The following is a 14,271-nucleotide window of genomic DNA, read 5'->3' on the forward strand; positions in this document are numbered from 1 at the left end:
TTCTCATTTTGTAAAACAACAACCACAAAATCTGTGAAAAAATAAATCCCAAATCCTCCATAGGTTAATTTTGGATCAAGGTCAGGTGGCATTTTGGTACACAGATCAGATACTGTGATTGAGACTCTGGTGTGGATACAGTAGGTTGTGGCGAATACTCCTTTCATTCAGTTATTATTTTGAAAGAATTGGGACAGTTGAGTGTCCAGAGAAATCCTTCATAAGTCTCTGAGGAGAAGGTAGTAGGTCTGAGAAAGCTTGGGTGGACATCTGGGATCTTGGTCACTCAGCAGATAAAATGTAACTTGTTTTTTCACTATGATGCATATATACATCAGTGTGCCTATTTTCACATTGTCATATGTGACTTTGCTTTAGATTTTATATGGTGTTAGAATGTTTAAAATCAGTGATTAGTGTTTTGTGTCATAATATTTTAGAAGATACCCAACTACTTAATCAAAATTCAGTGTTAAAAGTAGTTCTTATGTCTCCTCTTATTCCAATTAATATTAATGTTGATAGTCTTACACAGTAAGACTGTTGATATTTTGTGGTTCTTTTTTTCTAATCAACTGAGAGATACTATTCTGTAAATGCATGCTGTAAATGTTTTTCTACCTGTATAATATATTGTAATGTTCACTCTGCATTTTTCTCTAGTATCCCAGTCCTATGGAGAAACATATTACAGATGTAAAAACTGTAGAAGAGAAAACAGGTAAGCTGGATACCTCCCTGTTTTTTGGTGCTCAACTCAACAAAGCCTGTTCTAAAATTCAGTTTTCAATTTACATGTTCTTTTGAGATTATATTTGGAGTTAAATCTTGTATTATACATTTACTTTTGAATGCCCACATACATTTAAGTGGTTCTTGCAGGAGCTTAAACATTCATCAGATTTTGCTTTGGAACTTTACTAAGAGTTCATTTAGCTTCTGAAGGCATAAACTAGTGTGTGGGATATGTTAGTAATATAGTTATTATTTATGGGTGGAAAAAAGCTCACAGATACAGTCCTTGGGCTGCAGTCCTATATGCACATACCCAGGAAGAAGTTCCATTAAGCTCAGTTGGGCTTACTTCTGTGTCATCATGCACAAGATTGTACAGGATAAGGCAATTATTTTCACTTAATGATCATAATTTTTCCTTCTTCAGATTGCAAGATAGCATACATCTAAACTACTGTTTGGAACTTCTGTCTATTGTTCCAATGTGTCAAGGCAATGAAGGAGCTGTTCTGTTTTGCTGACTCTTTCAGTTTCCTTCTCTTTGAGCCTACAGCACAAGCCTATGCATGTCTGCTCAGAAGTACTGTAGATACTCACTTATAGTACCTGAAATTTTTGCTAAGTAATCAAACTCCAGTTATCACTTTGACTTATATCCGGGTCAATCAGAGAGCAGAGCCTTTCAACTTTGAACAGTTTCCTTTCTCAGCTGAGCTGTTACTCAGCTCAGGCAGGCACCTCATAAGTGGCTATAGTTACTTTCCTGGGACATTCCAGCCAAAGTTAACCTTTTATTCTCCTTCCTTCTGCTGCAGCCTGGTTCTGCTTTGCAAATGCTTGCAAGCAGGTCTGTTTTTTGAAACACCAGGTTGGGACCCTCCTTCCCAGGCTTCAATTCAGTGCACCATTACTTAAGAATAACACCCATGGAAAGCAATGGGTCTACTTCTGAGTAAAAAGGGTTGCAAATATCTCATCTCTCTGCTGTGAATTGAATTGCACACACTCAGTTATGTGTTATAAGTTGTATGTTGTATGTAGAGCTTCTGGCTTAACACACCAGACACCTTAAAGGTGTCTTTGTTTCATGGTTCTCCTCATGTCCACCTTAAAGGTGGATTTGATTCATGGATCTCCAGCAGTGGTTCCCAACCCTTTTCACTTGCATATCCCTTGGCAGCCCATTTCCATAAATTGTACCCTTCATATTAGGAAAATGTTTGTAATAATACAAGCCCTCTTCTCTATATGAAAGCCCAGACTTCATGTATTCATCACAGTGTTTTCTCTTTTTATCTGTTTGAGGAACAGAAGACTCTGCCTTTGCACTGTTTTGCACCAGAAGTGTGCTGAGAAATTCTGGGTGTGATCACTTTCCATATTACGTTTCAGCTTTTTTACTGTGCTGGTTTTCAATCACTGGTTCATAGATGAATTGATGACCAAAAACTAGCTCTTGGTGGGGCTTTCATAGCCAACTAGCTACCTCCCTTCCTGCCTTGCTGGTCCTTGCAAGGCATTCCTGCCTTGCAAGGCATTCTGGAGCACGGCCTGCCTTTTTCTGCCATTATACCATTCTTTTTCAAGTACCCCTAAAGGTCCTGTTGAGTGTCCCTGGGAGTACATGAATACCAGGTTGGGAACCACTGTTTTACTGGTATGTAGTTTACAGTGCATTTACTCTGATAGTGTTTACAAAAAAGTGGTGAAGACCAGAATTTAAAAAAGAATAAAAATGTATCTTATGATCTTTTACTATGTTTTTAATAAATGAGAGACTACAGTTCTAAGGTAACAATTAGTGGTAGGTTATTTTTCAGGATCTGACCTGGGGTAAAATCAGACAAAACTATAGTCAGACATCCCCCTTAAGTTTAACCCCTGACTTATCCGAGGGTCATAGAAAATTTCATGATTGTTGGCTCTAAACCTGCCCTCGACTTATCTGTGGGGTCAGCTTATGGGTGAGTGTCTGTGGTGAGTCCCATTGTGTTCATTGGTGCTTACTTCCAGGAAAGAGTGCATAAATTGCAGCCCTAGCCCATAGTTGCTGCTTTGTCTGCTTGAAGCACAAAGAGGAGACAGGCTCTCTCATTCCCAACCTACGTTGAGTTGCTTGGGTCACCTTTACTTGATAGCTCTAGTACCTTGCGAGGGATGAGAGCAGCATCTCTTCCTGATGGAACTGTCACCATATCTCTTGTCTCCTGAGCAAATGAAATGAGTACCTGTCTGGACCACAGGTATGTCATTTGCTTCCCCACCCTGCAGTCTCCATCCTGTTCCAGGAGTTGACTGGAGAAGGACTACAGGAGGCACAACCAACTCACCTCTACTGCTAGTGAAAGGGGAAAATGGTAGAGAAAAATATAACCAAATATTAGTGGTAACTAATTACTAGTAGCAATGAAGAGTCTGATGTCTTGAAGTGACCTGTAAAATGAGAATTATATGTTCCTCTGTCATTTTGCACAGATCTTATTCCATTCTGTCAGTAGATATGGCCACTGCATACTTTTGTCATTCTGCTAGATCAGAAATGATCTCTGCTCTCAGAACGCCAATTGGCAGCTTGGTCTGAGATCAGGCTGACGGAGGAGCAAAAGCCAGGAGCAGCCAAGGTGGAGGAAAAAGAAATGGGCAGTACTGTCATGCCCATTTAGTCCATAAGGTGCTGCATATAAGGCAATAAGTCCTGTGAGGAGCTGAGGTCAGTAGGGCTTTCAGTGTAGACTTCTCCATTTACTTATTCCTTGTGTATCTGGGTTTTTTTGGATTAGGCTTGGAGGTTGGTGTGAGTTAATAACCAAGTTTATTTATTTTTCAAATGGTTGAATTCTGGACTTTCCATTGTGTGCGCAATTTAAAATATAGATGACAGTCTTATCCATCCTTTTCTCTTGGGAAATATCAGTTTATGACCCTTTGTAAATGTGTCACATTGGGATAGCCAAATATACTGCCAGTGTGGTTATTTAAAGTTCACTACAAAATCTTGCCTTCCAGAAAAAAAAGATCCAAATAAACTTTGTGGGAGAGAGAGTCTTCTCTTCCTGTGAACTCTTTTTCCACTGGGCTATTTGCCTAGTCACATCATTGGTTAACAGCATTCTGAGGTTTCTGGACTTGATTGGAATCATTAAATATTAAAATGCAAAGTGAGTTTGGAAGCCAGTCACGTTCTTATTGTAGCTAAATAACCATAATTTGTGAAGGGTTTTTTCATATATAAAAAGAGGGCTTTGTTCTTGTCACTGGCCCAGCTCAATATAAAAATAAATTTTAATTGTCTAAGAGAATTGCTTTAGGCCCCAAACATTGACAATGGTGGGTGGAGAGGTATTTTGTGCTTTTAGGGCATACTTCAGAAAGCAGAGTGAGCAAAATGAGCCGTTTTTGATCTGAAGTGCTGACCCAGGAAGATATTTGAAACTTACAGTTGGCAACAGGAATGCCTCAGAAATTAACTCTCTAACTGCTATATGCCAAATTTTGCAGTGGAGGTCCAGCCAGTTCTGTGAAGGCTGAATTTGGCATTCCTTTTGATGCTTTGTTATCACCAGCCTAGATGCCAATAAAATGCTTGATCCATGCCATCTGTTCCTTGGCTGGTAGGGGGTTGAGGTGGGCGCGAATACCCCCTTTTGAGCTAAGCATATAATCCATAAACATTTCCATCATGGTCCATCTGGCAAATGGGCGGGACTCCTTTTGGCAATGAAAGTATGAAGTGAAACTAAATCCCTCTACCACATCCAGGCTTCCTAACCTCTTTGCTCACAGTTGAGGTGCCATTGTTCGATTTTGATTTTGTTTTTGTGTTATAGAAATTATGTTTGCCAAAGTAGCACTTTTGTAATTTAGTTGGTTCTTTTATGCTCAGATTTGTCTACTGGAGTTATATACCGGAGAAGGATTGCAACGTGCCAAAATGTAGTTCCGCAGATTTTAAGAAAGGTAATTTGTTTCAGCCAAGTTGAAACTTCTTGAGTTCTACTGTTTTTCAAGGACATAGGGAAATTACAATGGTTTGTGCAGTGACTGTTGTCCACTTGGAAGCTAAGCAATCCATGCCATAGGCTGATAAGCCTTAACCTCAGCTTGGGAGTTTAGAAAGGAAATTTGAACAACTTCCTTACAATGTGAGTAACAGCACAATCCTATCTTGTGCTGGAACAGGCAGGCCAGGAGGCCTGTGCTGTATCAAGTGCAAGATTGGGACCTGAAGTAGCTCAGCTGGAGGCAAGGGGAAACTCTTCCTCTTACACCCGGGTAAGCCACCACAACTCCAATGGGTCTCCTCAGACTTGTACCACCTCCAGAGACAGAATAAGTCTGAGGAGAGTGGAGCGGCTTGCAGCTGCTTAGCTGCTCAGGGAACGGGGTTGGGATCCGGCATAACAACTGGGTCCCGGTCTCACCTCCCACTCCCCTCCTGCCCATCCCAGGACCATCCTCCGCCCACCCTTCCCCCACCCTGAAACACCTCCCTCCTGCTTTCTCCTTGCTCACCGCAGACCCCGAGCTTGGCCGACGCAACCCTCCCTCCCCATCTCAGCACAGAGGCTGGATGCAGCCTATGCCGGGCTGGTGCACATCCCTGCACCAGCCTAGCTGACTCTTGAGAGGAGCAAACATGTTTTATGGCTTGTAAGCAACTCTTTTGGGCTGGTGCAAGGGCCAGTGTCCTAAGGAATCTTGTTCTGGAATGGTAACAAGGTTTGGTAACGAGCAGGTATCTTGTTGTCTTGTGTGTTCCCTGAAACATCTGGTGGGCCACTGTGATACAGAAAGCTGGACTAGATGGGCCTATGACCTGATCCAGCAGGGCTCTTCTTATTTGAGCTGCAATCTGTATTCTGTTACCTGGGAGTAAGTCCTGTTGAACTCAATGGGATTTCTGAATAGTGAAGCTTAGGATTGTGCTGCTATGTTCTCCATGGAGTGATTTTCCCACTTTACCACCCATATCATTTAATACAACTCACTTTATGGGTCAGATCCTTCAGATAAGGTGTTTCCCCATTCACAATCTATATCACTGGCATTTGTTGGCTGGAAACTCAGTTCAATGGCAAATGTAGCATATAAGCCTGTTTTCAGCTATACGTTATGATCACTCAATGGATGTACATGCACACTGGAACTATATCTGTCACATGTTGAGAATCACTATAAAAGCTTTACTCCATGTACCATGGTCCATGGGTGTCTGAAGTACACTGGGTTGGTATACATTAGGGGGCCTTTTCAGGTAACCACTCAGGCTCATTTGAGAGCTGATGTAGCACAATGGCTAAGATACTGAGCTGCAGATCGAAACTTCTCCAGTTCAAATCTTGCTACTGCTATGAACTCACTAAGTGACCTTAGGCAAACGACTCCATATCAGCCTAAGCTGCAATATGGAAATAATAGTACTACTTTTATTTATCCAGGTGTATCTTGCCTTTTTGCCTCTAAACAGAAACCTCAAAATGTCAAACTACCTTGTACTTTTAAAATGTTGTAAGTAGTAGTCGTCTTAGACCAGTGCTCAGACCAGAAGATGATATTATCAGCTTCCTGAGGCCTGGACAGGTCTCAGGTCTCACAGATCTTAAATAGTCCCTTGGAAGGGGGGGGGGGGAAGGTCTGACATAACTGTCTTACTGAGGTGTTATAAGAACAACATCAAGTTATACATATGAGGTGCTTTGTACACTAAAACCAGAAAAGCTGTATAAATGTACCCTGAGAAAGATGTCTGATTCCCTCCATGCATGTTTCAATTACAGTTTCAGGCACTGTATTTTAAGCAATGGCTTGCTGGCCTACAGCACATCCTAAACTCAGAAGCAAGTCTCCTTGTCTTCAGTGGGGCTTACCCCCTAATACGTGTGTTTAGAATTGCAGCCTTAGGGCTCAATCTTATCCAGCCTTTCAGCACTGATGCAGCTGCAATGCAGCCTCAAGTAAGGGAACAAACATTCCCTTACCTTCAGGAGGCCTCTGTGACTGCCCCTCTGCACTGCAGGATGTAGTGCACGCCCCCTTTGGCATGGTTGTATCAGTTCTGGAAAATTGGATAGGATTGGACCCTAAGATAGGTTTTGTTACGCTACTACTATTATTTTTCTGTTGCTTTGCTTGTTATAAATGGTGTGTTCATTTGTATTTTGTTTTAGATAGCATAAGCCTCACTGAATGTCCTTTATGGACAGAATGGCGGGGTAGAAATATACAGCAATACCTTTCACTTTCATCTGGTTAGGGACCAGAGCATGGATGAGAGTCAGAAATGGATGAATGTCAAAGCATAGACTTATTTAGTTTGCAAATTTATTTTGGCCAGAAAAAAGGTAAATAACTATATAATACATGCAAATGCATGCAAAACCTAATCAAAGAAAAAATAAACATAAGAATATCGATGAATGTCACGGAAGGTTGAATGAAATTGAACGAAAGGGGAAATCATGCGGACAAAACTTGAAATGTTATAATTGAAAGCAGTTGAAAGAGCAGAGCGATGAAAGTCAAGTGGTATTCCTGTATAAATAAAATGTCTGCTCAGTGTGCTACTTATAGTGTGATGGCTACTGTCCAATTGGTCTGTGATGCCAGTGAGGATGTGCTAACTGTTCTTCCATAGGTTAGATGAACTCTTTCCTGTTGGGTAGTCTCTGCAGCAAGGGAAGTGCTGCAGGAGGGTCTGATTAGATTGGAAATATGTCTGGCAGGAACAGAACTAACAACTCTTTCAGATTTAACCTTGATTTGCTTTCCTGTAGTGTTCATAATGTGGGTGCTGTGCTCTATTTTGTTCATGTTTTATTTTGTGGACTGTAGACCGGTATATTGAAACTCAAATAATTATGTCTGTCACATTTTTGCTTGCCTTTTCCATGCCTTATCCAGATGGGAAAACATAAAACTTCCAGGTATTGAACAGAATGCAAAATAAACCAAATGTTTTGGCTGATTATGTCTTGTGTGCAACAGTCGGCAAATTACTTCTGCTATAATCCATTGCTTTAAACTGGGCATATAAGCAGATAAAAGCACACATAAATTAAGTTGATGCTTGACATTAAATGTTGCAGTTGACTAAAGCTACTTGTGAATGAATGGAAAGAACAAGTCTTTCAGCCCAATCCGACCTAAATACCTGTGCAGTGATGCAGCGGCTCTGGCAAGGGCTGTGCTGCATCCCTGTGGGAGATTTTTAGTGGCTGGAGGTCTCTTCCGGGCAAGGGGACATTTGTCCCCTCCTCTCTGCATAAGCCCCATCAGGTGAAACGGGTCAACAAGGACCTGCGCCAGTGATATTGCTGCAAATCCGTGTTGATCCATGCAGGTGGATCAGGCCCAGGAAGAGGTTTGGTTACAGTGCATGCTGATGTTGCAGATGCTGCCTCCCCCCAGGTGCTATCTACCCACACCTTACCCCTGTTCTGCTCACCCATACCCCATTCAACCCCCTTTCCCCATCCCTGCCCAAGACTTACCTGCTCTGGTGGACCACTGTTGTTCCGCTGGTGCGTACAGGAAGGCTCCAGTCTTCCTGCTGATGCACCTGGGCCTTGAACCGCTGCAAAGCGCTTTGCGGCACTTTTGCAACTGTGTGTGCAGGAGGAATTTGCATTCCCTCAGTGCAGGCCCTCCTTGGGAATTGGGCTGTTTGAGTGTTTGCATGATCTCACCACTAACTGCTAAATTTGTGTGTTTGTGTCAAGGAACAAAAGTTATTGATGGGCTTCATCCTTTGTACAGTTACTAATCTTTCATTTTATAAGGATGAAAGCAAATGCTGAACATAAGAATGTTTCTCTTCTTACTCAAGCACGTTGAGTTTTTGAAACATACCATCATGTTTGACAGGTCAGTGTCCTAAAAGTGTCTGATGTCTACTTAGAAGAGGAATCTTGGCTTAATATGCGGGAAAGAATTATGTCTATGAAGACTCGGTGTCTTACGTGGACACAGTATGCCACTCTTAAAGAAGAATCAACCTTTAGGGAAAGCTTGGACAATCCAAACTGGTAAGGTGCACATGTACTTTTAGTTAGTTTTTCCTTTATTCCTGTTAGGCTCTACTTGATTCAAAATAATTAAAAGCAATGACTGAAAGAAAATATAGGATGAAAACAATATATTATAAATGTAAGAAAAATGAATTCGGTTGAATAAGATTGGAAATGAAGATGCCTATTTGATTCATGCCAAAGCCCTGCTGCAGATACAGTCTCACTGAAAGGTTAGTTTTTCCCATAGCCAATCAGGGAAATACTGAATAAATGAACAACCCAATCCTATGGTTTCTCCCCTATAGGATGTAGCGACTCCAAAATGGCTACTGCTGCATTCTGCTCTCCCTCACCCTCATTCTACCTCCCCCAGCTCCCCTGCCGTCTTATATGCCTCAGTGGGTCCGGGAGGATCCTCCAACATGTATGGAAAGGCTCTGGCCTTCCCACCAAATCTCTGTCAATGTGCGACCCTGTGCACTGTTGGTGTGTCTTTTCATGAATGCCATAAGTGCATGAGCATTGGTGCAATGCTCATTCTGCCAGCACTACAGCCCAATGGGATTGGGATGTGAAGAATACTTCAGCTAGTTTAGCAAAGTCTTTAGCTCTATGTTGCAATAAGTTTTCTAATCTTCAACTAGTTCTACTCTTAAAGTAAAGATATGTTCAAACCATGCTGGCTGGATGTTTTAGGCCAGTAGTTCCCAAACATTTTAGCACCAGGACCCACTTTTTAAAATGACACGACAGTCGTTTTAACCCACCAAGGTTTACCACACTTAAAAAAAGGAGATCTAAAAAGAAATATTTTATTTATTTATAAAAATAACCAGAAAGAAAGACACACAAACATTTATCTCCCTATACATGCTTGCAAACTGCAGGTGCTCAGCTCCTTGCAGGGCAGTTAGCAGCTAACTTGCAAACTTCAGGAGCTGATCTCTTTGCAGGGTAATTGGCAGCTGCAGTATCTGATTTTTGAATAGCCTCAGGGCTTTGGGCAGTTGGTTATCTGATCTTTCCATTACACTTTTGGTCACCCACCAAAAATCAGGTTTCAACCCACCGGTGGGTTCCAACCCACGGTTTGGGAACCACTGTTTTAGACCAATTCAATTTTATTTGTGAACTATATTTATTGGATTTGTCTTGGTGAAAAGCAACAAAGGTAATGAGCAGTTGATAAGAATAAGAATGGCAGCCAGGCATAATTGCAGTGTAATAGAAGAAAAATGTGGTGGAGCGTAAAATGAGTTTGAATGGTGTGATCTGCTGTAAACTCTACTGACTTGCTTCAATAACATTCCTTTAGAAGGCGCCATAAAGTAAAAATGGAACACTTAAAGCATAATCAATTGTAAGATACTTTTCACTAACTCTTGAAAAATTTAAGAAAAAGATTGCAGTTGGAGGCACAAAGGTAGACAGAATATTTCAATGCCTGGGTTTACGTTTACTTGGTTTTAATCTTAGAGGCCATTAAAATGGCTTATTGGAACCAGGTGGCAGTTTGGTTGACTTTCCTGTAGTACAGTGGCTCCCAAACTGGTGGTCACATCCCACCAGCCTAGGAAGCACTTGGCCCTGTCCCTTTAAGGGGCAGGGAGGCGGAAGGTAGCAACTTGATCCCCAGGATTGTGCTGCTGTCAGAATGGGAGGGATTTTTTTAACTCACCAGACTCTAGTGCTGTTGTCCTGGAGGTTCTGGGACAATCTGGGGAGCCCCCTGCAGGGCCCCACACACCTCCAAACATGTTAAAAATAGAAAAAATGGGCACTTCAGCTTCACGATGAAAACCAGAAGTGTCAATTCCTCTCTAGACTTGATTGTAGAGAGTTTTGACTGCCAATGGTTTATGTATTTACAATTATTAGAAAGATTTAAAATTGATAAAAAATTATATGGTTTTGAAGAGGGAGAGACAATATTGGAGAAACAATTAAGATCAGATGAGCAGGTAATATCTAAAATATATAAATTGCTTTTGAAGTTTGAAACAGAAGATGAACAGGTTAAGGAATGCATGATCCAGTGGGCAAAAAATGTGGGCTATGAACTTTCAATGGACAGATGAGAGAAATTATGGATAAAACAGACAAAATTTACTTTGAATGTTAACATTAAGGAAAATATATATAAGATTTATCGTTGGTATGTGACACCAAGTAAATTAGCCAAAATGTATGAAACTATGTCCAATAGTTGTTGGAAATGTAAGAAACAAGAGGGAACATTTTACCACATGTGGTGGATGTGTTCAAAAGTTAAAAAATATTGGTCACAAATTCACGCACAGATACAGTTGATCTTAAAAACAATTATACAATTGAAGCCAGAAGTATTTTTATTAGGTATGACAGATGAGTATGTGGAAAGAAAAAATGAAGTTTTATTTTTGTATATGATAAGCGCTGCCAGAATACTTTATGCTCAAAATTGGAAGACTATGAATATACCTTCGGTGGAGGAATGGTGGATAAGACTTATGGATTATGCGGAGATGGATAAATTAACAATTTTGCTTAGGGAGAATTCAACAGAAAACTTTTTGAAGAATTGGAGTCCAGTTATTGATTTTTTGAATCAGAGAGAGGATGGGGATTTGAGGTATTTTGGATTTGAAGATTGATTTTGAAGTATTAGTGGTATAGATTAATATTTGTTAATGTTTGGACTGTATGTATTTGGATTATAAGTATGGGAATGTTTTGGCTTCGCTCGTGCTGCTTTATTAGAATTTTGTTTATGTATGTATTTTTCTATTTTATGTTTATTATAGTTAAATAAATAAATAAATAAACAGAAAACCAGAAGTGTCCTTTTTTATATTTTCCACATGTTTAGAGGTGCAGCGGGGCCCTGCAGAGGGCCCCCCAGAACTCCCAGGGTGCCTTAGCATCCCTGGTAGTAGTGTGATCCTGGGGATCAGGTTGCTGCCATAGCCCCTCCCCTGCATACACTTACAGTACTCCCAACTCTCTTGTAGGAGTTTTGGGAAGCACTATTATAGTATATAAAAAAGGGGTTCCTCTCATATACAAACATAGTGACTTGAGAACCACTAATCTATGGACAGATTCCCATGCTGATGAAAAAGTGTGTATGAATTTCATAACATAGTTGATTGTATGGATGAGAAAGCACTAAGGAGTTGGCTCAGCCCCCAAGGTTGGAGTGTGTGTGTGGCTGGGTGATGTTTGAAGGGCTGTTCTAAGTGAGCAGGAAATGGGACCTTGTGACTCTTACTCATCTCACATTTTGTTGGGCTACTGCAGCATAAAGTGAGAGGAACTTTCTGAGGCTATTGCAGCATGAGAGAGGCATCGAGGAAAACCTTTTGCTATAAAAAGACCATTGCCCAGCTGGAAAGCAGTATGTAAGCTTCTACCAAAACGAACGTGTTCAGAAGTACTGTACTGCCCTTCCAGGTCATGTCAGCCTGCCTGCATTGGTTTCCTATGAAATTTATACTAATTCTTTAATAGTATAAAAAGTAATGAGTGCAAAATGAAATCCATGGACTGCTGGCTACTATGTAACTTGTCTATGAGGTTGGATTCTATGCAGAATGAAAAGAAGGTAATGTAATATCAGTCTTCCAAAGCTTTGTTGGAGTAATCCTGGAGGTGCTCTATAGTAGAGAGTGTAACCAAAAACCTACTGACCCTTTAGAGTAAAATCTCTGTTAATTTAATGCATTGTGCCTCATTAATCTACTGACACTTCTGTGAATTATATTCCCTCTGAAGTCTTTTAAAAGTATGAGGTATTCTTTCATGGACAGAGACTGAATAAGATAGGCAGAAACTGACATCACTTAGGGGAAAAAGGAATAAGTAGAAACTTGCTCCAAGGAGATTGGTGGCGTAGATAAGGAGATGCAGGGGGTAGCAGTTGCACCGGGCATCAAGCTTTAGGGGGGCAGCAAGCTGAGCTTGACACTAGTGACCTAAATTGTGAAAATCTTGGTATGTATGAATAATACCATCATGTTATATATCATTGGAAAGGTAATGTAATGCAGAATGCAGTGAAATAAACTGCATTGGAATATCTTTATTCTATCAAAAGTTATAGCCAATTAACTAGAAAATGAAAATACAACTGTCTTGTGGAACAAAAAGTGGATTTGCTTAACTCCAAACTATGAGACTGATTGTTCCAAGTGCCAATGAGATGTTATGATACAGCATGGAATTAATAAGTTTTTATTTATTTACTTAATTAAATTTGATTTTATCATGCAGGGGCTCTACAAAATCTTCTTTGACCCCAGGTAGCAGATAGATGCCCTAGCTATGCCACTGACTGGGGGGAGGCAGCAGAGCAAGTGAGTGGTGAGCTGCCGGGGGGAGGAGGTGGTTTCCTTCCAATTTTCACTTTTTAAAAAGCCCGGGCATGATGTCACTTCCGGTTGTGACATCACTTCCGGGGCAACATTTTGAGCTTGGCACCGGGCTACACGATCATAGATACGCCACTGACTGGAATGTGGACTTTTTCAACTTGATCATAAACAACTTTAAGAAAGGAACTTGAAGCAATGTGATGTGTTAAAGGATCTTGTAACAATGGGCAGAATGGGCAACAACATCTAGTAGACTGGAGTTTGGCATTAACTGAATGTTGATGTGAGGGGGGGACAACTTTAATGACTAGACTGGATTGTTTACGTATTCACAATCTATGCTTTGCGCTTGCATCCCTGGAGACTAGAAAAAGCAAACTGTGCCCCCTCTTTCAAAATCCCATGCAGTCTTTTCTCTTTGGGACCTCACAATGCATTTCTTCTAGCCAGTTTCCCTCTTAAGCTTACCTTTGAATCAGTCTGTGAGATTTAATGCAGTGCCTGATGGCATATGCAAATAGTCTGTTACTGTTTCCCCCAGAGAGACACTAAGTGATTCTGTGAGCGCTCTTGTTGCATTGCAATTTGCAAATATATATGGAACTGGCAACTTTATCCCTCTAATTTGTTAAAATTATTAGGAGACCTTGCTGGAGTGTGGTGGTCCTGCTGTTTTCTCAATATATGCTATGCTGCAATATAAAATACAACACAAACATTAAAGGGGTTATTAATTCTTGTACTTCAGGTTATATAAGCCAGTGCCCAGCTGGACGGAAGAGGAAACCTCTTCAATATTATTACAGAGCACAAATGGCCAGGTGCACTTCTTTCTTTACAGCCTTCCTTGAAACATCTGTTGTCTGTCAGGGTGGGGGTGGAAATGCAGCTAGTGTTCTGCCAGTTGGTTCCAGGACAGTTTATCCAAGCAGCACAAATTTCATGCACACATAATCTGGGAATTTATGCATGAGACTTGTAATGTAAATTAAGGAACAGTCAGAAAATATTGGTATAGTTTTGACTCTGGTAGCATATTTTAGGCAAATACGTATATAAAATTTTAAACTTTGAAGGTGGACAGTAGACAGCAAGATTTAAACTATTAAGACCCAGGTCATTGGCCTGTCCATGTGGCTTTGATGTTCACATTCATATCACACCAGGTGGGCTTG

General features: G+C 40.8%; 1 protein-coding gene across 2 annotated transcripts in view; it reads left to right on the top strand.

Annotated features, from left to right (window-relative positions):
* Positions 1-14,271, top strand: part of PRELID2 (PRELI domain containing 2) — a 61,890-nt gene that overhangs the window by 12,683 nt on the left and 34,936 nt on the right. For both annotated transcript variants that reach the window (XR_010793843.1, XM_066616791.1), the window contains exons 2-4: positions 664-721; positions 4,619-4,692; positions 8,599-8,759. Coding sequence is in view for 1 of the 2 variants with exons in the window: in XM_066616791.1 (XP_066472888.1) it covers positions 664-721; positions 4,619-4,692; positions 8,599-8,759 (293 nt within the window). In the remaining variant the exon portion in view is untranslated. The remainder of the gene's footprint in view (positions 1-663; positions 722-4,618; positions 4,693-8,598; positions 8,760-14,271) is intronic.

This window comes from Tiliqua scincoides, chromosome 2, assembly GCF_035046505.1.
Source record: "Tiliqua scincoides isolate rTilSci1 chromosome 2, rTilSci1.hap2, whole genome shotgun sequence".
Taxonomy (NCBI): Eukaryota; Metazoa; Chordata; class Lepidosauria; order Squamata; family Scincidae; genus Tiliqua; species Tiliqua scincoides.